General features: G+C 39.9%; 1 protein-coding gene and 1 non-coding gene across 2 annotated transcripts; one reads left to right on the top strand and one right to left on the bottom strand.

Moving 5' to 3' along the window:
• Positions 1-1,011: 1,011 nt before the first annotated feature.
• Snx12 (sorting nexin 12) lies at positions 1,012-9,756 on the bottom strand. Its single transcript, XM_020151397.2, has 4 exons — positions 9,488-9,756; positions 4,414-4,509; positions 3,761-3,885; positions 1,012-2,840 (listed from the first exon to the last, which is right to left on the bottom strand). Exons 1-4 carry the CDS (start codon positions 9,650-9,652, stop codon positions 2,738-2,740), a joined length of 489 nt encoding a protein of 162 aa, XP_020006986.1. The 5' UTR covers positions 9,653-9,756; the 3' UTR covers positions 1,012-2,737.
• Positions 9,757-19,967: 10,211 nt separating this feature from the next.
• LOC141420135 (small nucleolar RNA SNORA61) lies at positions 19,968-20,100 on the top strand. Its single transcript, XR_012444821.1, has one exon. It is a non-coding gene; the product is annotated as a small nucleolar RNA SNORA61 (small nucleolar RNA).
• Positions 20,101-26,994: the final 6,894 nt, after the last annotated feature.

Raw genomic sequence — 26,994 nt, 5'->3', positions numbered from 1 at the left:
GTCCAAAATTTTGTTAATACTTTATTTTATAGCTGCTTTTTCTAGATTCTCCAGTTCATTCTCTAATACTATTGCCTATGAAAGTTGCATCTCTTTACTCATGCTTCCCTTTATCTCACAGAAATACCTATTCTTCCCCATTCCTTCAGATCTCTACAGTCATCTCATTCCTCAACTACCTTAAGTTAGCCCCCACTCTTCTACTGAGAACCAAATCCAGCTGGTAAGTCACCTTAATTTCCTAGTCTTTTGAATGCATCATTCTCTATACCTTCTTTCCATACATTAAAACGAGCTTTGAGGGCTGGGAGGCATGGCTCAAGCAGTATAGCACCTGCCTCAACAAGCGCAAAACTCTGAGTTCAAACCCTGGTACCACCCAAAAAAACCTAGCTTTGATTTTTTCAAATGACAAGATTACTACCTCCCCTCATTCCAACCTTTCCCAAAACCCACTCTGTGTAGGAAATCATTTCAGGATATGGTGGTTGGATGAAAATATTCATCTATCAAAAGTTCTCAGAGTTCACCCACCTTTCTGTCTGCATCAAATCTATTTGAAAAACAACAAAAAGTGTCAATTGCAGTAAAAGGCCTATGGGAAAAAAATGATGTTTGTTGGTGGTGTGCAGGTATGTCAGAGAATATTTGCATGTGTTTATGTACACATATTACACATGCATACACACACATATATAAATATATTCTGCCCAAATTAGCACAAACCCATAAGCTCACAAACCAAATCTACTAAATGTGACCCAAACCACAGGTACTGTACCTATGGCTATTTCCTGCAAGTAGAACTGGCATTACCTTTGTGTCAAAGTCAGTTGCAAGTTGTTAATACTGTTGCAGGTAGTTAGGATTCTGATTTTTTTGTAATGTCAATGTAAAACTTAACTTATTACCTCAAGATACTGGCCATGTTGTATGACTTCTGCGCAATACCCAATATATCCTCAACACTGAGAAATACTAAATTTACAACTTAAGGAGGAAAACAGAGGCTTGCTTCACAGTGGTTTAATATGAACAGAGTTGAATATGACATCGTCTGACAAGAATGAACAGTTTGCTGAATAAAAGCCCCGAATCAGGATATATACACAGCAGAAATGGGGCCTCAGACTCTCAGCACTTGTGCACAATGAAAAGAAGAAATATATTTTTTAAAAAGTCTATAACAGAGGATACAAATCAAAAAGGCAGCAACAACACACCAACACTGGTGAAGTGGGAAAGGGAGCAGAATCTCTCTCTAAGGGCTGCTCGGCCCCTGGCACGGCCTTGGCAGGTAGAAAGCTGATCTGTCTCAAGGAACTTCGACATTTAAATGGGTTCTAAATCCCATGTCAAAATCTAACCCTAATCTCTCTGATCAGGGTCACATCAGAATCAGCAATCATTTCCCCCAAGGACCTATACAGAAAACTCTAATCCTTCCATGATAGGGAGTCTAAGCAAAGAGCCCAACTTTAATCTGGCACCAGAGTTAATTTGCTCTCATACTACCACTTGGATGTACAGCAAGCCCCAGCAAACAAACCAATACCTCCCAGACAAAAGTCTAGTATAGTTGCCAGCCTCAAGAAGCTGTGTTAGCCTAATATTTAGGAAATCCATACCCAGCTGCTAGCACTAGTTCAACATCTGAGGATGATGCTGGAGCTCCATGGCAAACAAGTGCAGGCAGTTCAATAACCCTGTGACCAAGCTGGGAAGGGAAGCAACAACTCTTGCCTCTGAGCCCCATTCAACAGCTCAAAGTGCTTAGGAGAAATCAGAGAGTGTATGGTTTGTTTGTGTGCTTCTGCCCTTAGGAGAGCACTAAATGGGATAAGAGAAGGAGAATGGAAGAAGGAAAGTGGTGATGCTCTTCCCTACACTTGGAGGAACCTAGAACTCCCACAATTCAGGGAGTCACCTGGCAGTGGTGAGTTACCCCAACCCCACAGGTCACCAAACCCATAAAGTTGGAGAGGGAGAACTGCTGGCCCATACTGACTCACCAGCTGGTGAGCAAAAATAGGAGACCAGAGTAGGGAGCCACAAAAGGAGAGAGGCTAGGCAATAGGAGCTCCCCTACTGCCCTATGGCTTTCTTTTGACTCTGCAGCTGCCATGATGATGGGCCTAGAAAGCCCACACACCTTGCTCCACACAACAGACTGCTTAGACTCTAGAATTACTGCCATAAAAAGCAACAAGGGAGAGAGAAAGGAACAAAAGAAACTATTAAGAAAACTGGGAGCAGGCCTAGAGAAAACAAGAAGGGCTTTTGAGTCTCTACCACCTTCCCAAAAGGAAAAAAAGTTCATGCAGAAAGACAGGGATTTTCCCTGCTCAGCAGTCCTGGTTAAACCTAAGAATAAGAAAACTCCCCTGGACTTGCAGCATCAGTATGTATACAAGTGCCTCCTAGCACAAACCCCCCTCCCCAAGGTTAGCCTTCTGGCATGGGTAAATGCCCAAGAAATTGCCTTCCAGTCTACTCCCCCCACCCACCCTCCCAACCCCAAGCAAAGGGCATCTGCCTGTGGTTTCCCACCTCTCCTCAGAGAAGATCCTAGCAAAGTGCCCACATGGTGTAGTCAGGTACCAAGGGGCACAATGCCAGACAGTCTATCAGGCCAGGGGATGGACAGCCAACTTCAGATCAAAGAGAAAGAGAGGCTTAGTGTAAAAATCAATGTCATTTCAGCAGGAAAGTAGAGGGCAAGTGTTGAGAGGGGCTCCTACTGGCGCACCTTCCCGGGGACGTAGTTCCTGTCAATTGCCTCCTCCTGCAGGAACATGTGTAGGCAGCGTTCATTCTGAGCCAGTGGGTGCCCAGCAATTCTATAAAGAGACCAAGATGGTTATCAGTAGTATTTGAGATCAGAGAGAATTAACAGAGGGATAGAAGTGTGGAGAGGGTAGAAAGGACAAGGTCAGCCCTAAGGTTTGAGCTATTAAAGGACAGCAGTAGGGTATCACCTAAACCCTAATATATGAGAGGGGAGGGGAAGGGAATTCCCCCTCCAAGATAAAAGCATTAACAGCTGGGCGCTGGTGACTCATGCCTATAAATCCTAGATACTCAGGAGGCAGAGATCAGAAGGATCATGGTTCGAAGCCAGCCTGGGCAAATAGTTCTCGAGACCCTATCTTGAAAAAACCTTTCACAAAAAAGGCTGGTGGAGTGATTCAAGGTATAGGCTCTAAGTTCAAACCCTAGTACCGCAAGAACAACAACAAAAAAAGCACTAATATACAATGTTCTCTCAGACCCTGATATACAGGATCAGAATTTTGCTCAAAGAATGGCGTTTTACTGCCTTGTCAGCCCAGCACACAATCAGTGCCACATCACAATACCCACTGCAAAAGGGTAAGGCAACTGGGTGCCTGTGGCTCACACCTGCAATCCTAGCTACTCAGGAGGCAGAGATCAGGAGGGTCACAGTTCAAAGCCAGCCCAGGCAAATAGTTCTACGAAATCCTATCTTGAAAAAGCCCTTCACAAAAAAGGGCTGGTAGTGTGGCTTAAGGTGTAGGCTCTGAGTTCAAGCCCTAGTACCGCAAAAAAAAAAAAAGTGTGGTAGACAAAACACAGAAAGACCATGATGGGTTAGGAATATGGCTCAGAGGCAGAATTCTTGCCTGGTAGTAGTGCAAAGCCCAGGATTTTATCCCAGCACCACCAAAAAAAAAAAAAAAAAAAGACCATGATGGCAAAAAAGTAGCAAGTGGAGCCTCCCCCCAGGAACTTGGCTTACTTGTTAATAAACTGTTCCAGGCCCTGCCTCCTTTCTTCAATAAAAGACTCCTCAAAGATCCCTTCATCTCCTCTGAAAGGGAGCTGCCGCTTCAAGGCTTTCCCAGGTAGTGGTGGTACTACAATCTGCAGGGAGATGCAAAATATCAACCCGATGGGAGAGGGATGGAGGGGAATGAAATGGTGAATCCCTAAAAACCTCATCTCTTACTAGGCATAGGATTCATCCTGTCCCAAGGTCAGCAACTTACAAGAACTAAGACCTTAGAACAGTCAGGATTTGTCAGATTGATTCAATTGTTTTTGTGGAAGGACAGTTTTACCATCTCTAAAGAAAGGAAATGAATTTCAAGTAATCTTTACTCTTGGCCTTTTCTGACACTGTATTTTCCCTTTTTATACCTATAGGATTTAAGTTGTAAGACTTTACTAGCCATTAAGTGAAGTAATACTTTTTTAAAAAACTGTCCTAAACTTACCTCTTTCACATTTGAAAGGGTACTCCCCCCCCCATCCAATATACTGGGATTTGGTAGATGAAGAGTGCACTCAGCCTCTCCATTACTGTCTAGATTTTATAAACTGTGATCTTATTCCCTCTCAATCTGAGCATACCTTCTTCTCCAAGGGTGCTACATAGGCTATGGGCCATACCTTACTATCACGTTCCAGCTCATTTTTTAGCCACTCAAAGTCACTGTAGCGCCGCCGTACACAGGACTCTTTCAGCTTGAAGATAGGTAGGTTTGTCTACAGGGAAGGAAGAATGAATGAAGAAAGATGGTAAGTAATACTCAACCTGTGGTGGCCACCTATCAGAACCCATTAGGCAGATTTCAATGAAGAAATAGCTCCTTGGACTGGATGTATGGCTCAAGCAGTAGAGCACCTGCTTTGCAAGAGTAGAGTGCTGAGTTCAAACCCCAGTCCCACCAAAAAAATAATTTGTTAAGAAATAGCTCCTACAGGGCTGGGGATATGCTCAGTGGTAATTCACTTACCTAGCATGCATGAGGCCCTGGGTTTGATTCCCAGCACCTAAAACCGCTTCAAAACATCATCAGGTGAGTACCAAACCTTACCATGCCAATCATGTCACAAATGGCAGTAAATCCCTTGCTGGGGTTTGGGATGTAGCTTAGTGGTACAGCACTTGTTCAAGGCCCTTGGTTCCATCCCCAACAATGCAAAAAAACCTCCCTTGCTGCTTAGAATTTATTCTACAAGTAGATTCACATTCACATGTAAGTGTGCATATAAGAGTTTTCACTGCATTTTATTATTGCAATAATAAATACCCATCAACAGGCAATTGGTTAAATTATGATATATTTATATAGTGGGATGCTATACAAGAAAAGAATGTGAAAAATCTATAGATAACAGTATGGAAAGATACTAAGTGGAAAAATCAAGGTACAGAACTCTGTGTGTGTGTGTGTGTGTGTGTGTGTGTGTGTGTGTAAGCTTACCTCTATGTGGATATATATGTATATAACATATTTATGAAAATATTGGTAATAGTGATTGATTTCAGAGAGTTAAGACCAGACAAATGGAATCGATGGAAGAGACACTGTTCATTGTACAATTTACCATGGGCATATATTACATTTTCTATTAAAATGTGCACTGAAAAGCTAGCATGGTGGTGTATGTCTATAATCTCAGCACTCAGGAGGCTGAGGCAGGAGGACTGAGAGTTTGAGGGCAGCCTGGACTACATAGTGAGTTCAAGGCCAGTCTAAGCTATATAGTTAGACCCTGACTCAAAACAAAAAAAAAAGTGAGTCTTTACTCCTACTTTCTGCATAGGGAACAGGAAATGTTTCTTTCTTTTTCCTCATTTCAACCTGCTTTCATCCTGTTATACTAAATTTCTTTACTAATAAACTTTGCTATCATTTTCACTACAAAAGAAGTGATGCTCCCTGTAAAAAAAAAGAGAGAGAGATAAACACCTCCAAGGTGTGCATCTTTCTGTTTTTCCTGTTCAAATTCTTTCTGTTCTAGAAGTCTTAGCTCAAGTGTCACTTCACCCAGAAAAGTCTTCCCTGACAACACCAGCTGGACATATTATGGTCTTCTTCCACTCTGAACTCCTCTGACATTTACACTTCAGTATTGCTTGACACACTACTAGGTTGGTTTTTTTTAGCAATATTGTTTTATGCATTGTGTTTGTCTTGTCTACCTGACTAAATTATGATCTCATCAAAATCAAGAACCATAACTTCTGCATCTCCCAAAATGCAAGTTACTCAATAAATACTCAATTACTGAAGAGAGACCCTATGTATCTGCTTGTCCTTTCCTTACCTAGAAAATGCAGAATGAATGGTCACATAATAGTGATATTATGTGAGTTATAACTAATGTCAGTTGACTAGTTGTTTGGCTTTTGATGGCCTATATCAGAACTGGATCTTGAAATGGTGATTTTCAGACTTGATGAGTAAGGATTTTGTGATGTTCTAGCAGAGCTGTACGATGCTTTTTTCTTACCAAGAGGCAGTTGTGGAGAAAGGAAAGAACTAGTTCCTTTTGTTACCCATCCACTGCTCTGAATTGGCTTGCAGGAAATATGGTCTGTATTAATACATGTGTTTGGACATTTCTATTTAGAACTTGTAGACAGGAGTGATGATCAGGGCTTTTAGTCACTAGAGCCTGGGGAATCTTCTCAATGTTTAAGATGTGTAAATAAGGCATTTATATAACCATTTCAAGATCCAGTTCTGATATAGGTCATCAAAAGCCAAATGACTAGCCAACTGACATTAGTTATAATTCTACCCGGAATCCTCAAGGTCCAAGCAATGTCAGTGGGTTGAAATGCAGTGAGATATACTTAAAGTAGTATTTTATAATCTAAACCATCCTTTAAACAAATAAACAAACAAAAAACAGTGGTTTCTTCAAAAAAGAGAATTTCTGGGGGCAGAGGATGGAGGGAGACTTAGTTCTTACAGTATACTTTTTGAATTTTGTATCATGTTCATGTATTAATTGTTCAAAACAAACCATTAAAGAAAATTTTCTCAGAATTCCATAAGAGAAAAAAAGCCCTTTGGTTTCATGTGATTCCAGATTTCCACTAGAGTTCATTACAGATACTGTGATCCCCAAACAGTACAACAGAAGCCAACAAAGGACAAAATAAAATTTTTAAATACTGAGTAGATTTTTTCCAAGACACAGCTAGACCAATCACTGCCATTTTGAGACTTCCTACTTGACTCACAATAATGCTTATTTCCCTACTTGTACAAGATGGTGACAATAATGGCCTTTCATCTCAACACCTACATCTACAGAAGAGGCTAATGTGGTAGGCTAGTCCCCAGGTTCCAACCTTCAAATCTTGAGGAATCCAGGACTGTATAATCAAGATATTGAGTATCCTTTGGTTCAGAATACAACAAAGTAAAGAGAAAGGAGAGAAAGAAGCAAAAGTCAAGTCCACAGGACAACTAACATTTGAAACATTTCATATACATCATGTGAGGTCACCCTGACACTTCTCCAGACTCCACATGGGAGGCAGATTCCTTCCTAAACAAATTAAAAAGAACAGCTTCAGCAATATTTATTATATGGAGATGTGAGTGTAGGTCAATGGTAGAGTATATGCTCATCATGCATGAGGCCTGGGGTTCAATCCCTAGCACTAAAAAAAAATAAATAAAACAAATAATTCTACCAATTTTTCCCCAAAACAGAGTGCAATAAAAATATTAAAAGCCACTGGCACCTGGCTCTGATGAACATCTTAAGAGTGTATTTTCCACTTTAAAGTTTTACAACTAAGCCTTGACAAAGTAGTAGAAAGAACATGGAATCAGACAAGCTTGGGTTCAAATCCCAGCAATGTCACAGTTATGTGTACTTGGGCAAATTACTTAAAAGTATGTCTTAGCTGTGCACCAGGGGCTACTGCCTGTAGTTCTAGATACTTGGGAGGCTGAAATTGGGAGAAGGCCAGCCAGGGTAAATAGTTCCCAAGACCCCATCTCCCAAAAAATAACCAAAGCAAAATGAATTGGGAATGTAGCTCAAGTAGTGGAGTGCCTGCTTTGCAAAGGTGAAGCCCTCAGTTCAAACTCCAGTCCCACCAAAAAAGTGCATGCCTTTTCAGTTTTCCATTTGTAAATGGGGTTTTTGTAAGGATTAAGATAGAAATTAACACCCATGTCAGTGCCTGATATACAGCACTAGACGAACAGTTATGAGACTATCTGAAGTAGAGAGCTACTTTACTCATAATCCCAAAGACTCTTAGGTAATTCATCAAAACAATGTCTCCAAAACCCCCCAGCAGAGTCTTTATAGCAAACAAGTTATGCTCTGACTCCCTCAGGTAATGAAGTTCTTTACCACTAACAGTTCCACGCTTTCATATTTTGGAAGACCCAAATTCCATACTTCTACGAAGAGAAGACTTCAAATAGTTCTTATCTATATAAAACAAGTGTTTCTTATGTTTTGCTATTTACTTTTCTTTCATCAGTTTGAATTTTTGCCACAGTTGGATTTGGATATCATTTCTCAATAAGGTTTCAAAGCACCAGTAGGCGATCACATTTTTTCATTTAATTCATTCACTCAAAAATGAAAACACCATATACTTTTAGGTCTTCAATGCTGCTTGAGCAAGATGCTGTCTGTAGAGAATATATGGCTCCCTCTAGTCTGAGAAGAAAACATAAGGAAAACTAGAAAAAGGTTCTTAAACTTTTTAACCTATAACCACTTCAAACTAGGCAAAAACCCTGCAAACCATGTACTCTATCTAAACATTACATCCTTGCACGGTGGACTAAGCACTAGAGAATAAAGTCCTCTGTGGTGCACATTGAAAGAAGCCACTCCTAGACAGTCCTGAAATGTCATGTATTAAGGTAACTACAGATCAGGGACAGAATCCAAAAGGTTAATGTAAGACAGAAAAGGCAAATGGCCCTTCATATACAGAGAACCAAGTAAAAGCCAATAAATATTGAAGTAAACATTCTGGATACTTCAAATCTAAAGGATCAGCACAGGATGAGAGCAGCAACTGACAATCCACCAATTCCAGTTCAGGGCCAGGTTTCACGATGAGACACAGCATGTGGTACCTGAGAAAACTTAAGCATAAAACATTTCTCTGCTTCAGATGTTAATCCTAGCCAAGTCAGGGAAGTCTCAAAGAGACTCCCTTTATATTTCTGCTCCCACAAGCCCCTTTCTTAGGGTCTATCTTCCCTTTAACCCAAGGCTTTGCTTAATTCCATCATCCCGGAGAGACCTCATTGGGAAGAACCCGGGCCTGCGTGTCCTCTGTTCAGACTGACTTCCCATAACCTAGTTTAGTTATGGGACGCAGCGGTATGTCGCCTTGGCTTTCCACTCCCCAGCCCTCTTCCACCCTCCCTTTCCTTCCTTCTGTCAGTCATGATCGCTATCTACTTGAATTCCTCACTAATCTTTGTTCATCTTCCCCACCCTGTCCAGCCATGCTTCGCTTCTTCCTCGTGGGTACTTGTTTTCCCTCACCCCCTGTCCGATGTCCCCCTCAGGAGTTTTTTGTATCCTCGGGCCACAACTAAGTCTGCAGTCCTGTCTCCAAACCTATTAAGTCCCTAACCCCCAAATGACCCCTTCTCCGCCGTTAGCCGTCCCCACAGCAACCTCCCCCCCGCCCGCCCCGTCCTCCCTAGGCTGTCTCCCTCACCCCGTGACTCACCCGCATGCGAACCTCATAGGTGGTGAAGCGCGCGCGGCCCACGCCCACTGTCTGTGGATTAAAGATGTCGATCTCCAGGAAGTTACTTGGCGGCCCGTAAGCGTCGGTCAGGTCCTGCGGCTTCGAGTTAAGGCGCCGAGTGTCAGCTACTGCCGTGTCAGACATCTTTCCGAAGGACAGACCGGGACCAGGGAAGGGGGGGTGGGGGGACAGAGGCTGGAGGCAAGAGCGCGCACGGCCCCTCCCGTTTGCAAAATAACCAGCCAACCCACAGACAGAGGCGCTGCGCACGCGCGCCCACGCATGCGCGCACGCGCACGCCGGCCAACTCGGCCCCGCGCCCTGTATAAGTACCACGCTGACTGCCGCATGTCAGTGCAGAGGAGGTCTCATTCAGGCTTCCGGGTGGTGTCGGTGGCTGCCCTGGAACCTGCATCTCCAGTCCGCACCATCCAATACCCTGCGAAGCACCACAGGCAGGCTCCACCAATCATCGCTCCTCAACCCAAGAAATTGTCTCCTACCGTTTATCAATCAGCGGTGGGCACTGCCCAGCAAGCTAGGATCCTACCGTGATAGGCCGAAACCCGGTGACCTGAATTAAGTCCGGGTTTTCCGCGAAAATAGAAGGGTGGTCTCTGGAGGGTGGGGTTCCAACAATAGTACCGAGAACCTAGAGTGCAACCCCGCCACTTGTGCCACTGATAGTTTCCGCTCATGCCACTACAATTAAGCACTCAATAAGCATACTGTGTGGGGCCAGGAAAGCAGCGAACAACTAGAATGCGGTAAACAAAGATTACTTCTCTTTCACATCTGCAAAATGGGTTTTTAAAAAACGAAGAAAAAAATGGCATTCTCTTTTCAGGAAAATTAGGCATGTTTTCATCCTCCACATTACCACATAAAATCCAACTCCAGGTGTATTTTTCAGCAAATTTGAGGGCATTTACTTCACACTTTCTGTCTTGCAGACCTTCATATTTGGCAATTCTCTGAGGTTGCTTGCAACCCATAATGGAGATATAACACACACCTACATGAGAACATGTATAGATACTAATACTTGCAGGACTAAATTTACACACGCCTCACATTAAGGTGTTGACGGCTGATAATTTCAGGTCAGCCTTCCTCCTCCCTTCACCTGCCCTCCTCTGCTCAAAAAATGTATCTCCGGCTAGGGGTGTGGCTCAAGTGGTAGAGCACGTGCCTAGCAAGCCCAAGACCCTGAGTTCAAACCCTAGTACCGCCAGTATCCAGTATATATATCACTGATGCCTGAAATTCTTTCAATAAAGCACAAGGGCCTCCAATTTCACAATGAGATTATTTACCATTCTAAGTACTAAAGACCTAGAGTTAAATAAGAGCGTTCCTGCCCTCAAAGAGTTAACACTAACTCAACAAGTAAACAAACCAACATAATATGACAAATATAAGCAAAGTAGCACCTAGAACATGTACACTTGGAAGGCTTAAGAAAGGGTTCCTAAACTGGGCGCTGGTAGCTCATGCCTATAATCCTAGCTACTCAGGAGGCAGAGCTCAGGAGGATTGAGGTTCGAAGCTAGCCCCTGGCAAATAGTCTGTGAGACTCCATCTTGAAAAAAAACTATCCCAAAAGGGCTGATGGAGTGGCTCAAGGTGTAGGCCCTGAGTTCAAACCCCAGTACAAAAAGAAAGAAAGAAAGAAAGGCTTCCTATAGGAGGAAACATCTGAGTTTAACAGACATGAAAAGACATAAAGGAAAAATAGGAGTGGAGATAGGGAAAAGTAATTTTTAGCACAGGAAATCGCATATGCAAAAGTCCTTGTGATAAGTTGATAAGTGCAAGGCCCTGAGTTCAAGCCCCAGTACCACAAAAAGAGAGAGAGAAAGAGAGAGAGAGAGAGAGGGAAATAGAAAAGAAAGAAAGAAATACCATAGCATTTTTAGGCAAAACTCACTAATTCGGATTGGGTAATGGAAATGTTTGGAGAGGTAGGGTGGCTGGAGATTGGCAGGGGAGAATGAGCACTCTATATTAAGCAAAAGATATCTGACTTTATGATAGGCTATAAGGAGCCACTGAAGGATCTTTTTTTTTTTTAATGTTTTACTGAAACTTAAAATATTCCATCAAATAACCTAGGAAAATCCAGATAGCAGAAATAATACATGTCACAATTCTTTAAGAAGTCTCAAATTAATTTTAAAGGCTATAAAATGATATACACATATATACTATGCCATTTAAATAATTTCTACTTTCTGTACTTGAGAACTTAAGTATAGAAATAAGCTTTATGGTGCTTATTTGGGGTCACTTCTCCCCAATATGACTGCATAGACATTTAAGGTTAAGTGTGAACATTATGTGAGGTTTCAAGTCACTTAATCGATCAATTTTAGGCCAAAATCAGCATATTAGACTTTCAGTCCAAGGAAATATCTTCAGTGAGCTCATATATGTGTAAGGGATGTGTGTAAGCCAAGGGAAGGCCACTGAAAGATCTTAAGCAAGAAAAGACACGACTGCATTTACATTTTAGAAGGATTATTTTGAAGATAACATGGGAAAATGTATTTAAGTTGGATATAACTAATTATAAAGGAACTGAGAATAAAAGAGTCAGGTGATGATGGTGGCAATGGAGAAAAGGGAAAAGATAGGATAGAGACTGAGGAAATAAAATAAATATGAGTTGTATTAGATATGGTGATAAAATAGGACAGGACTTAATTAAGAGTGCAAGCCATTGGTTGAGGCTGCCTGGGTTTAAATCCCTGCTTCCTACTTGTGTAACCTTAAGCAAGTTACAGTCTTCCTCATCTATAAAATGGAAATGGAAAGACTAAAAGCTACTTCTGGACTGTCATGAGAATTTAATGAAATAAAATACTATATGTGCAAACAATAAGTGTTCAGTAACTGTTGGGTATTATTATTGTTGAGCAGGGAGAGAATTGAAAATGACCCCTGGGTTTCTGACTTAGGTACCAAAGTACCATCAATCACAACTGTAATTACATGGCTGAAGGCTCAAGTGGTAGAGCGCCTGCTTAGCAAGCGTGAGGCCCTGAGTTCAAACCCCAGTCCTACAAAAAAAAAAAAGTTGGAATTACAGAAAGAGGAGTAAGTTTGGGAGGAAAGACAATGAGTTCAGTTTAGAAAAATTGAGGTTATTTATAAGACAGCCACGTGGACATGTCCACTGGCAGCTGGAAATACTTGCCTGGAGCTTGACAGCATGGTCAGGGTTAGAGATAGAGACTTGGGAGTCATCGGCATATAGTATAGAAAGAAATATGTTCAGATGCAAGAACAGATTTCAAAGTTGGTGAGAACATGCAGTTTGGGTATGAGTGTGAATCCCTACAATCTTTCTGGGAAACAAATTGTGTTTAATAAAATTTTTTGAACATTAAGAACACTTGTATTACTGGTTGTCACTGGAGAGAACAGGAGAATAGGAGTATCTGATGGCAGGGAGAATTGTTTTTTCATTTATTATGTTTAAGTACTCTTATTTTTTTTAAGTTTTATGTAGGCACTGTACTGCTTGAGTCATGCCCTCAGCCCTATATTTCTAAATGTTACTTAACTGAAAACTTTGACTCAAAAATTTTACTTCCAATAATTTATCCTGAAAAAATAATCAGCTAATGAAATAAAATACTAGTATAAGGATCTTACAAACTTTCATTTTGTGCAATATTTTTATAGTCATTTTTTCTGATTTGTGAATTTGGCTTTTTTGGTTTGGTTTTTGCTTTTGCTTTTGTTTTCTGATATGGATATCTCATCGTTATGTTGCCCATGCTGGTCTCGAACTCGAACTCCTCCCACCTGAGTTGCAGTAGCTGGGACTAAGGCATGTACCACTTCATCTGGCTTATAAATTTATATGACAAGTCTTATAAAGGGGTAGCAAATTTTCTATTTTATAAGACTTTGTATCTCAATGACTTCCATCACAAAACTCAGTCTCTTGTGTAAATGACCAAATTCAAGGTTCTCCTATATATCCATTTTAAAATAATGCTCTGGGTTAGGGGTGCAGCTCAATGGTAGAGCATGTGTTCAGCATGTGCAAAGCCCCGGGTTCAATCCCTAGCACTCAAAAAATAAAATGTTTTATGCTTGTTGGTGCAGAATAATGTCCACGAAAAAGTGAGAAAAGTGGCAAAAAAATTGTAGTGTGATACCATTTTACTAACTTATATGATATATGTAATAATTTTTAAAGTCTAAAAGCATATACACCAAAATGTTAGGAGCAGTTACCTCTGGGTGCTGAGAATCAAACCCAAGACCCCATGCAAGTTATACAAGTAATCTACCACTGAGCTACACCCCCCAATCCCTAGGTTCTGACTTTTTTGTGTGCTACTAGAGTTTGAATTTAGGGCCTCGAACTTGCTAGGCAGGCGCTCTACCACTTAAGCCACTTTGCCAGCCCTGTTTTGTGCTGGATTTTTTCGAGATAGGGTCTTGTGAACTATTTGCCCCGGGCTGGCTTCGAACCGCAATCCTCCTGATCTCTGCCTCCTGAGTAGGATTATAGGCATGAGTCACTGGCGCCCAACAGGATCTGACTTTATTAGCAATGGACTTATACTTCTTTTTCATCTGTTTGTTTTGTTTTGTTTTTGTGGTGCTGGGGATTGAACTCGGGATTTATGTTCCTTTTTAATCAGAAAAAAACTATTTCCATTTGGGAAAAATATTAAAGGGCAGGCATAGGAAGAAAAGCTTGTGAAGGAGGCCAGGAAGGAGTGGTCAACAGATCCAGGAGATGATAGTGATCTGAAGACAAGGGATGAAAAAGTTTCCAGAAGGAGGTGGTTAACAGTGTTTACTACAAGAAGAAAGGTCAAATAAGATAAGCCCTGAGAAATGTCCACTGAGTTTGACACTACCTAGATGAGAGCAGTTTCAGTAGAGTACTGGAAATAGAACGGATTGAGAACCAAGTCAGAAAAGTAAAACTATTTAGTACAGAAAGTCTTTTAAGAAGTTTACCAAGCTGGGCACTGGTGGCTCACACCTGTAATCCTAGCTACTCAGGAGGCAGAGATCAGGAGGATCTAGGTTCGAAGCCAGCCCAGGCAAATAGTTCACAAGACCCTGCCTCAAAAAAACCCATCACAAAAAAGAGCTGGTGGAGTGGCTCAGGGTGTAGGCCCTGAGTTCAAGCCCCAGTACCACACAAAAAGAAGCTTACCTAGAAAGGATGCTAAGGGCAATGCATTGTCAAAGAAGGATTGTTTGTTTGTTTGTTTAAGGATAGGAGAGACTGAAATGTATTTATCAGCTGGAGGGAATAATTTCATAGAAAGTGAAAATTTGATTTTATAGGTGGATGCAGAGATAAGGCTTAAAATCAAATACCCCTAGGAAAACTGTGTAAGTTAAATTCACAATGAGGTATAAATAACTGGTATTTTTTTAAAGAGGAAGTTTTGATAAGGTGGAAAGGAAAGTAGAACTACTGGGCTAATTAAATCCTTTTTAGAAATAAATAAGGAGATAACAGCTGTTAACAGCTGGCTCCCATACACACACACACACACACACGTTTTTGTTTTTCATGGGAGGCACAGTTCAGTTACCAAGTGATGTTGGGCAAAAGCAGTTATCCTTTGGACCTCAATTATCTTTCTCTCTCTCTCTCTCTCTCTCTCTCTCTCTCTCTCTCTCTCTCACACACACACACACACACACACACACACACACACACACAGAGAGAGAGAGAGAGAACAGCCAGTCAAATCCCTTAGCAAACAGGTGACATCAGAACTTTGATGTCCACTGTTCTCTCCATTGGGTTTCCTTGACCACGTTCTCTTTGCCAAATAGAGTCAAGAGTAAAGAAAATGAGAAATATAAATTTCGAATCTTTACATTGGAAGGAATCTCATTAGTTCATTGTCCTGCCCACAGGCAGTATTGTACCTTAATCAAACAGACAGCTATCCATCTTCCTGCCCTTAGATTTTTCTCCCTGAAGATTTCATAATCTCCTACTCAGTGTTATGCAACCAAACTGACAAGCCCTTCTTCCTAGTCTCTATTCAGACTGTTCCAAGGACAAAGCAGAATCCAACCAAATCAAAAGCCCTGGAATTTGGGGTGTTTTTGTTCTCAGGAGCAAGAGGTTGGAATTGCAGGGAAGGGGTACTGGGTTTGGGTATAAAAAGAGAGTGTAATGCAGTAATGAAAACAAAAAAAAAAGCTGTACTTCCAGGGATCTGGATTCAGAATTTAGTTGCCTTTGTATGGAGCCCCCTCTTTCCACACACACACATCCAGCTGCCTATTATTGTTAATGACTTCTCCCTTTCTTGAAGTTCATTTAACCCTAGTTTCACCTGTCATCTCCCTGGGGATAGTCTCTACTTTCAACCAAATCCCTTCTGAAAGTTGTCAGTTCCCTCCCTTATGTTGATAAAGTGCTCTTTAAATGTTAACTTGTCCAGTTAAGTTGGTAATTGTATTTATTTTATCAGAGTATCTCTGGATCACCTAAGGGTGAGGACAATCTGAGAAACAGTGTGACCTAAGCCATGTTTATAGGGGTTGCTAAAGACCTACGCCATCAGCTGACAAGAGTTTGGCCTCCAGCTTCCACAGAGGTGTTCCTTGATTATATAATTAGTTATCTAGTGACAGTAAAGACCTGGAAAGATACATTTGCAATTTACTAGCCTTCTTCCCTTAATAAAAGTTAACACTTACTGAACACTTACTATGTGCCAGGCACTATTTTAAACACTTGTAATTTTTAACTCAGTTAATCTTCAAATCAATCCTATGACATAAGTGCTAAATATAAATATATATAGGCAGTACTAGGGTTTGAAGTCAGGTCCTCATGCTTGCTAGACAGGCACTCTAACAATTCTTTTTTTTGCAGCACTAGGGTTTGAACTTGGGGCCTCATGCTTGCTAGGCAGACGCTCTACCACTTCAGCCATTCTACTAGCCCCTTAGTTAACCTTATATAACTATATGTCTCATCTTACCAACCATATTGTGAACTCCCTAAGGGAAGGGACTACAATTTATATCTCTCTTATATCCTCCATAATTCCTAGCATGGTGTATAACAAATAATAGGCACTTAGTCAATATTTGTGGGATGACTAATTGACTGAAAAAGGTCAGAGACTGCATCTAATCCTGGTTAACCCCCACATCATTTAGTGAAGAACTATGCACTCAATGTGTACTCAATAAACAATAATACTGTAAAATTATTCAAAAAGGATTTATGGAGCTTCTACAATGTGCAGAGAATAGTGCTGTGGGAATAGAAATTAAATTGAAAAGCTAGGGGCATGGCTAGAGTGGTAGAGTGCTTGCCTAGCGAATGTCCTCCCCAAGAAAGAAAGAAAGAGAGAGAAAAAAAAGAGAGAGAAAGGAAGGAAGGAAGGAAGAAGAGAGAATAGAAAAAGAAAGAGCCAGGCACCGGTGGCTCACGCCTGTAATCCTAGCTACTCAGGAGGCAGAGATCAGGAGGGTTGCAGTTCGAAGCCAGCCAGGCTCTATCTCAAAAGTTCCAAAGACTCTATCTTGAAAAACCCTTCACAAAAAAGGCCTGGTGGAGTGGCTTCAAGATGTAAGCCTCAGTTCAAACCCCAATCCAAGAAAGGAAAGAAAAGAAAGGGAGGGAAGGAGGAAAGAAAGGAAGGAAGGAAGGAAGGACAATTAAAGACAGCTTCTAACTTTGAAGAGCTTAGCTTGGTTCTCTTCTTCATGAAGTCTTCTCTTACTACTTCAATGCCTACTATGTCCTTTCTCTGAATTCGTGCTGCATTTAAAGTTAGGACCACCTATTGCTCAATTGTTTTGTCTCCCTCAAGTCAATGATGAACTCCTTGAAGGAAATGAATGACAGTATGCTAGAAATATAATGGAATCACAGGGTTGGAAGGGACTCTTAGGCCCTCCCCTGTGGTCAAACTTGTTACCCAATACCTTCCTATCTTTTGCAATAGCCCTGATACAGCTCTCATTTAACTGTGCTTCCATGGTTATAAATTAAGTAAAATAGGAAACCCAGGAGTAAGATAATAAATTAGATTTTGACTACATACAGCTTATTATGATTATTAGACATCCAAGCAGAGACAAACAGCTAAAATGCAAATCTCAACCTGAGAAGAGAGTCAGGGCTAAAGATAAGTTTTGAGAGCCGTGGGCATGGAAGTAGTAGTTGAAACACTGAGATTAAGATTGCCAAAGATAGGCTGGGGTGTAGCTCACTGGTAGAGCACTTGCCTAGCATATGTGAGACCAAAAAAAACCCCAAAAAACATGCTGCCAAGGAAAGAAAGAAGCCAAGGACAAAGTCTCTGAGAATTCCTCCATGAGAAAAATAAAAGGAGAAATCAATGAGGTGGGAGAAGAATGGGAAGATAAAGGAGAAAATTTGAACAAAATGTTGGTCACCAAAGTTAATGGAGGATGAAGCAATGAAGTTAATGAATAAGACTAAGAAAAAGTTGTTTTACCTGGTAATTAAGAAACCAGACCTTGGGAGAGGCTCTAGTGGTAGAGTATCTGCCTAGCAAGTGTGAGGCCCTGAGTTCAAACACCAGTGCCGCCAAAAAAAAAAAAAAAAGAAGCCAGACCTTTTGAACTGTTTTCCTTTTTTCCCCCAGGGCTAGGGATTGAACACAGAGTCTCATGCATGCTAAGCAAGCACTCTACCTCTAAGCAGCACCCCCACCCCAAAAAGCCAGACCTTTAATGATCTAGAAGAGAGCAGTCTCAGTGAAGTAGGCCAAATTTTGCTTATTCTCATTACCCTTAAGACCTAGCACAGTGTCTGGCTCAATATATACATGTTGAATTAGTAAATGAACCAATGGGTGAATTTCAGGTCCTGCCACAAACAGGAAATGATGGGAAAAAGAGAGAAAGTAGAAAAGTTAGCCATTTTCTCTGAAGCAAGAGAATATGAGTGATAATATGAAGAAAATGTAAAGATAAAAAGAGCAGTTGAGGGCTATAATTTCCCCTCAAAAACATGTAGTTCATCTGAGAATCTCTATACACACACACACAACCTACCTGAAGGCTCTAGAGAAAGAAGAAAAACAGGCAGATTTCCAGAGGGCAGCTGGAACTTGAAATAAGAGATCAGCATATGGTGAGTTTCCCATTTTTAAGGCTTTAGCCTGAGGGCAGGCTGCATCACTGGTCAGACCACCAAAACTCCATTAGGAGACTGTCATCTGTCCAGCCTGAAGAACTAGAGGACAGAGCCTGGGACAGAGTCTCTGAAAAGTGAGGCAATGTCTCAGAAAGGAGAGATTTTAAGAAAAAGAAACCCAAATTAGCTATATTTTTTTCTGAAGGTATATCCTGAACCATAAATACACAGGGCAAACTCAAAGCAGTTTCCAACTAAGACCAAAAGAATGGCGCTGAGATCTGAGATGCCACACAGCATAGGCAAGGTAGAGTGTAGTTTGAGTCTAACCAAGTTGATTGCCTTCTGAAATAAGTACATCCACACTCCAGAAAATACAACAATCCAAGGTTCCACAACAGAATTCACAATGTCCAGGAAGCCTTCTAAAATTGTTTAATTTGTGAAAAATCAAGAAAACGTGAACCATTCTCAAGGGAAAAGACAATTAGTGGAGACCAACCTTGACATGATGGTACTTAATAAGGAGAGAGAAGCACCCTGCTAATAAATAAAAAAATAGGAAATCTCAATAGAGAAATAGAAAATATGAAAAAGAACTAAAGAAAATTCTAGAACTGAAAACTGTAATATCTGAAATGGGAAATTAACAGGATGGACTTAATAACATAATGAAATAACAAAGGGAGCTTGAAGATACAGCAATAAAAAGTGTCGAACCTGAAGAAAAAGAATTGGAAATAAATGAACAAAGTTTCTTGGACCCATAGAACCATAACAGAGGCCAAAAAATGTGTGATTTGTGGGCTCAGTGGTAGAGTGCTTGCCTAACATGCACGAGGCCCTGGGTTCAACTCTTTAATGCCACCCGAAAATTAAAATAATAAAGTGTGACCATAGTACCAGTCACAGGAGGGTGAATGGGCAGAAACATTACTTGAAAAAATAGTGGTTGAGTATTTCTCAAATTTGGCAAAAGACACATATTTACATATTCAAGTTCTATAAAGCTCAAATAGAATAAATATGAAGAAAACTGCTCCTACTTGTATCATAGTCAAATTGTTGAGAACCAAAGATAAAGACAGAATCCTAGGACTGGAGACATGACTCAAGAAGCAGAGTGCCTGCTTTGCAAGCACAAAGCCCTGAGTTCAAACCCCAGTACTGGCAAAAAAATAAAAAATAAAAAAAAAAGAGAAAATCCTACAGGGCAGGGTGCATCAAGTTTATAATCCCAGCAGAGGGATTGGGGGGCAAAGGCAGGAAGACTGTGTGTTCAAGGCCAGCCTGGGCTCTGTCTCAAAAGACCAATAAAAAAAATCCTTTAAGATCCTCTGGTTCCCTTTCCCATCAGATCTGAATGCTGGTCTTGGCGGTCATAAAAGAAGAGCAAGTGATAACTGAAGCTGGCCTCACAGCATTGCAGACTAGCCTATAGCATGTGGCCTAGTTTCAAACAGGATTAAAAAAAAAGAATAAAGGCAAAATGAAGACATCTTCAGATAAGAGAGTTTCTTTTCCAGCCTAGTGATATGTTTCTATAAGTCCAGCTACTCAGGAAGCTGAGGCAGGAGGATCACTTGAACCCAGGAATTTGAAGCCAGCCTAGGCAACATAGCAAGACTGTTAAAAAAAAAAAAGTCTGCTATGCATTATAAAATTTTTGTACTTGCTGTTCTCTCTGTGTCTGGAACACAGATTCTTCCCTATCTTCAGCTTGTTAACTCCTAGTCATCCTTCACATCTAAGCTTAGTTGCCACTTCTTCTAGGAAGCCTTCCTGATTCCCCCAAGTTCACATTAGATACCCCTCTTTTATACACCTACAAATCTCCCCGCTGTATTTTTCCCTATCTTAGTGCTATCAGGTTGTAATTTCTTGCTTGATCACCTGTGAACTCCACTAAACTATATGTTCTATGAGGACAAGTACTTTGTTTTTCTTATTAATATATATACACACACACATATTATAATTTATTTATTTATTTTGCGGTACTGGGGCTTGAACTCAGGGCATACACCTAGAGCCACTCTACCAGCCCTTTTTTGTGAAGGGTTTTTTCCAGATAGAGTCTCACGGAACTATTTGCCCTGGCTGGCTTTGAACCATGATCCTCTTGATCTCTGCCTCCTGAGTATCTAGGATTACAGGTGTGAGCCGCCGGTGCCCAGCTTCTTATTAGTATAATAAGCATAAATAAGCACTCAGTATATATTGAATAAAAGAATGTCTGATTCCAAAGTATTTTTTTCTTTCTACTACACCAGGCTGCCATTAAGGAGAAGGGATTCTGACACTGATATAAGATTCATTACTTTTATACCTTCTTAAATTTTATTGTTGTTGTTTTTTTGTTTTCAGCACTGGGGTTTGAACTCAGAGCCTCATGCTTATTAGGCAGGCACTCTACCACTTGAGGCAGTCTGCCAGCCCTACACTTTATTAAATTTTATTATGAAATCTACTATTCACTGAAAAATTAGTTTTCATTGAACTACTATTTCCCCTGTTTTGAGACAATCTATATGTGCTTCACATAGATTTTTGGTATTTAATGCTTGTGCAAATTCTTATTTTAATACTACTTCAAGATAATGACTAGCAATATAGAAATGATTAAACTATGGCACATCCAACTGATAGAATATTATATAGGTGCTAAAACTATATTTATAAACTTCTGAAATTAGTTGAAAACATGCTTTTATATGAAATGGGAAAAACAAGAATACAAAATTATATATATATATAATGTGATTATGATAATTTTTAAAATTAATGCAAAGGGAAAAAATAATCCTGGAAAGAAATACCAAAATACTAATTGTAGTTTTCACTGAGTAATGGCAATATGAGTGCTTTTTTCAGTATTTTACAATTTTTCTTTAATAAACATGTATTACTCCCATAGTGGGGGAAGGGACTTTGTTTTTGTGAAGTTTAAAGTAGAAAGTAGGTAGAAGGCCCCTGGTATACTAAATCTCGATCACAAGTAAAACAGGACTGTGGTTAAGCCTCTTTTCTCTTTAACTTATATCTTAATGGCCTAATACCATTTACAGATTAACTAAGTGCATGATCTTCTTGAAGGATGCTATATGACTGGCCCCAGGAAAAGAAGAAAGGGGATCAACCGTGGAAACTGCCAGAAGCAAAGGGAGAAAAGGACTAAGCAGAGATCAGAGAAAGTAAACATAAAAGAACAGGAAATGGAAGGGGGGGTGGAAAGACAAGAGGATAGGTATCCTTTCATATATTGGGGGTCCATATAAAAAAGATGAGCTAGTGATAGATTTTATAACAGGCAGAGTTAGCATATTTTATGTTATTTTATTATTGCCTGTATTAAGACTGCATGTATTTGTGCCTTTGAACCTCTCCCTATTCCTCCCTGGGGGCAGGCTGTGTATTTCTTCGGCCCACATGTGCTGTCATATCTGCCTGATACTGCCAGGAAAGATCAACTGGACACTAGATCTGGACATTCTGGAGCCTACTCTGGGAGCAAATTGCGCAACCACGTGCCTATCTATCTGAGCTATAGATTTTGCAGGCTATATGGGACAGCCAGGAACCTTCTGGCGATAAAGAAGATCTGAATGGGGATTCAGGGAGCCCCAGAGGCATTTATGAAAAACAAGAAAGTACATCAGTTCTCTCTGGGTCTAAACCCCATTTATGACACATAACCCAACTAACTGAAAACTGATAACTCTTAGTCAAGACCATTTTTGTAAGATGTTTATACTTTTTTTGCTGAGTTCGTGCCCTACTCTGTCATCCTTGAAGCCTCTAGTGGGCTAATGGGATGTCTGATGAGGGATTCTAGTTTATTAAATGTCAAGTGAAGGTGTTGGGATGAATTTCTACATGGTTCAATTTGATTATAGATTTTTTCCCAGAAAAGAAAGGTTTTCTAGCAACCTTGTCTTTTCAGTATGATAATGCATCTTTTAACCCATCTAGAGGCCTGGAAAATAGAGACTTAACCTTAAGAGAACAGCATGTAAGAGAACAAAAACAAGATCTTAGCATCATCTATTAGCCTTTGGAAGGTAATGCAATTGTCTTAGAGCTCTGCTAATATAACTTGTAATATAAAAAGATGTAGATTTCCTTACCATGTGCTAGTGTCTTGCACCACCCAATATGGTAATCACCAGTCACAAATGACCAAGTTTAAATTAAACTAAATTAAGTTAAATTAAATCTCCAGATCCTCAGTTGCACTAGCCATGTTTTAAATGTTCAGTGTCCATGAGGCTACTGGCTACTTTCTAAAACAGCACTGATACAGAACATTTCCATCATCATAGAAAGTTCCATTGAACAGCATTGTGAATCCAGACTCTCAGTATGCTGATTTGGACACCAGGCATCTCTGTATTTGCATGTAGAGTGATTTTTTTTCCTACTTATGTTGTCTCTTTGCACTAGTGTGCTCAGGGCAACACTGGGGAAAGTAAGGCAATTTACCAGACTTATTATCCCTCTTGCAACAAAATTTAAAAAAAATTCTTTTTATTTTTTTTCTGCCTAGTCTCCATTCTGGAAAAAAGTAAGAAGTCTTTAGTGAATGGTTAAATAAAATGTGATATATTTTCTATATAGAATACAATAGAACAGTTAAAGGAAACAAACTAGATGTATCAATAAGGATAGACCTCAAAAATGTTGTTGCCAAAATAAGCAAGTTGCCAAATGTAATGATTTATGCACAGAAAAACACGAAAAATGCTGTAGTTTGAATATGTCCACCAAAGTTCATGTGTTAGAAATTTAATCCCCAATGGAACAGTTTTAAGAGGTGGGACCTTTGATTGTTGATCAGGTCACTAGGGTTCTGCCATCATGAATGGACTAAAGCCACTATCACAGAAGTGGGGTTGATATTGTAGGAGTGGTATCCGTATAAAAGATGGGTTCCTTCTCTCTTCCTTTTCAGTGATCTCTTGCCATGTGATGCCTTCTGCCATGTTATGATACAGCAAGAAGGCTCTTACCAGATGTAGCCCCTAGTCTTGGACTTTCCAGCCTGCATAATCATGAGCCAAATAAACTTCTAGTCTTTATAAATTACTGGGCCTGTGGTATTCTATTAAACACAGAAAATAATCTAAGACAGAAATGCTACATTTTCCCTGTACAAGTATAAAGGTCTGAGGGCTAAAGACGTAGCTCAGTGGTAGAGTGCTTGCCAGCCTGTACTGGGTTTGATCTCTAGCACCACAAAAGTAATAATAAAAAAAGAGTAAAGATTTGGAAGAATACATATCAAACTCATGACAGTAGTTACTTCAGGAAGGAGGAGGGAAAGGTCTATGTGATATGGGTACAAAGGGACTTTTAGTTTTCTTCTGTAATGTTCTAAATTTTTAAAGGAAAATATATTCATGTACACTTGTATGGTTATAATTATTAAAACAGGACACAATTGATATATGCAATATGAATATAAATATGCAAAAATATGAGAAAACTAAGAGAAGTACATAAAACCTTGATAGTTGTGTTAAGATGGCAGTATTGTAATTATTTTCTTCTTTTTTCTCTATTTCTAAAAAAGTTTTTCATTTTATGGCTGTAATATTTATACAATAAAATTTTTAAATAAAAAGTAAGTCTGATTTAATGCTGCCAACACAGTTATATTATCACATATTAGGTGCAGTCTTTAAGAGGCAATTGGCTGTGGCACATAATTAGTGCCAAAAATAACAGCTTGACATCATTTATGTAAAAAATTTTAATCATCCTTGGCGACAGTCTCCAAAATTCAATTGGTCAATATAAAGCCCCATTCTGCAGCTAATTCATGCTGGCAGGCACAATGGAACCCTATAGTTCCTAAAAGCAAAGGTTCCAATGGAATATTTTGAGACTTCCCTTCTTATGTATGCCCAGGCCACATGACTGGTTATGAGCTTTTAAAACTGTTCAAATCAAAAAAATACCTCCTCTGTGGTACGGAACTCAGATCCAAAAGCTGCTTTCTAAGAAAAGTCTGGTTTCACCTGCACCCTACCTTCATGGGGATAAGAGGTAAATGTCTATGCAAGCAATAACTAATCATGCTTCTCAACTTTCACGCCAGAATGGTAACCCTGTCACCCAACCACCTGCTCATCTGGTGTCTAAAACATATGGATCCTACCTCAGTCAACAACAGAGCATACCAATACCCCTGGCCTTCATCAGAGAATAAATGGAGTTGGCCTCTGAGGGCCTGTCAAAAGGCTGGCTGTAAGAAGAGATATTTATGGAATATATGCTAAGGGACATTCTATCCATCCACTCCTTTAGGTGGCATTTTAAGTTGTGTCCTCAGATCTAGTTAGAGCACCAGAAGGTTACATGCCTGAACCATTTGAGCTCAGCCCCTGCAGAAGTGTTTTAATGTTACACCCTTGGCTTTTGGCCAGGGTAGTTACAAGAAAGTAATATGGAAATCTCTTCTCTGTGTGTTATGAAACTGTTAGTGAGGACATTGTCCCTTATGTTAATCCCACATGAGGTATTTCTTATAGAATTTGGTGCCAGCAACAGACCATTATGTAGCTATTAAAAATTATAATTATGGAAGACTAAATATAAAAATATGCTTATGATATGTTCATGGAAAAAAGCAGAACACAGAATGGTCTGTAGACTCTAATTGCAACCATGTAAATTTATATGTGCCTATGGACAAGAACTGAAAGCTGATAGGCAAAGATGAAAATTGTATGAGGGCAATGGGATTATAAGTGTTTTATTTTTAAAAAAGTTTGCTTTAGTCCTATCTTTTCAATTGAGGGAGAAAAGAATTTAGTGACAGGAAAATCTCTATCTCTCTTAAGGAATGTTCTGCTTCTTTCTTCCTGATAACAAGACTTGGATAACTGACTACATTCCCCTTTCCCTTCCCTTGACTACCCAAAAGGTAAATTTAATGCTCAGTCATCACATATTAGCTTCCTCTTTATTTCTATGCCTTTGATTTTCTAGTTCTATAATCTTTTGATATTTGTACTCTTCTTTTGGTAAGGTGCTTCAAATCTCTTGTAGAAAGATGGAAAATATAAAGTAGCACCCCAGTTTAGAAGTTATACACAGTCACAGTAAATTGGAAAATATAAGAAAGTAAAAGAAAAAAGGTAACCACTGTTAACAAACATTTGGCATTTCTTCCTATCTTTTTTGAACATATCAACCCAAATTATGAGATTATGAGCATATAATATATAAACTATCATATCCAGCTTTTTTCCTATAACTGTAAAGTATAAGCCTGTTTTTGTGTACTGGAAACTCTTCCTCACTTTTTTTTTGTAGTGCTGGGCATTGAACTCATGGTCCTCCTGGGAAAGGATCTATCACTCGAGCCACACCCACAGTCCTTTTCCCTGATTTTTTTTTTAACAGAGGTAACTCTTCAGCAAATACCTCTGGCAAAAATTCTTTGGTAAAGAACTCTGGTAAATATTGTGCCAATAGGACTTTCAAAGGTTGGAACCATAGAGGTCCACAAGAAGGGTTAAAGAAAAAACTCAAAGGTCCCTCAAAACCCAAGGGATGAAGCATCATGGAAGCTTATTCACATGGGGGGAGGGCGGGCAAAAGGGCATTGTGGGGTATTGTACCCACACTGGAAATCACTGGAAGTAGGATTTTAGAGCAAGAAGAGACTTTGGAGATCATCTTATACAACATTCTATCTTACAAATGAGGAAACCAAAGGCAGAAGAAGAGAATTGACTTGTATAGACTCTGGAATCAGACTGCCTGGATTTATATACCTCTGCTCTACTACCTACTAACTCTTTTACCCTCCAAGTTCTCATTTTCCTCTGTGTTTAGCTTATATATTATATGTAGATTAAATCAGATAATTTGTGTAAAACATTTAGCACAATGTGTAACACAATAAAATATCGGTAAATGTTACTTACTAATTTTAGTGTAATTAGCATCATCATTCAACTAGTTTGTGAGAGCTATAACAAGGGCTCAGATCTCCTGACTTCTTTTCACTGCCCCAGACTGACTTCCAGAGTTCAAAAAGTATTGAAAGTTGTCTCAAAGTTACTAGTAGTGGGAACTCAAATCTATTTGGGGCTAATATCAGAGTCTTTTGGTCTAGGGTGCACTTTATATGAAAGCTCCTAACTAGTCTGGTATCTAGAAACTAGTAGGCTTTTAAGAAATGTTTATTAACTCAAAAGATTTTTTAAAACAATAGCAGACAGCTGAGAAAGGTGGCTTTTTTTTTTTTTGCGGTACTGGGCTTTGAACTCAGGGCCTACACCTTGAGCCATTCTACCAGCCCTTTCCTGTATTGGGTTTTTTGAGATAGGGTCTCCAGAACTATTTG

Source organism: Castor canadensis, chromosome X (assembly GCF_047511655.1).
Source record: "Castor canadensis chromosome X, mCasCan1.hap1v2, whole genome shotgun sequence".
In the NCBI taxonomy this organism is placed as follows: domain Eukaryota; kingdom Metazoa; phylum Chordata; class Mammalia; order Rodentia; family Castoridae; genus Castor; species Castor canadensis.
This window is presented reverse-complemented; position numbering and strand designations above follow the sequence as displayed.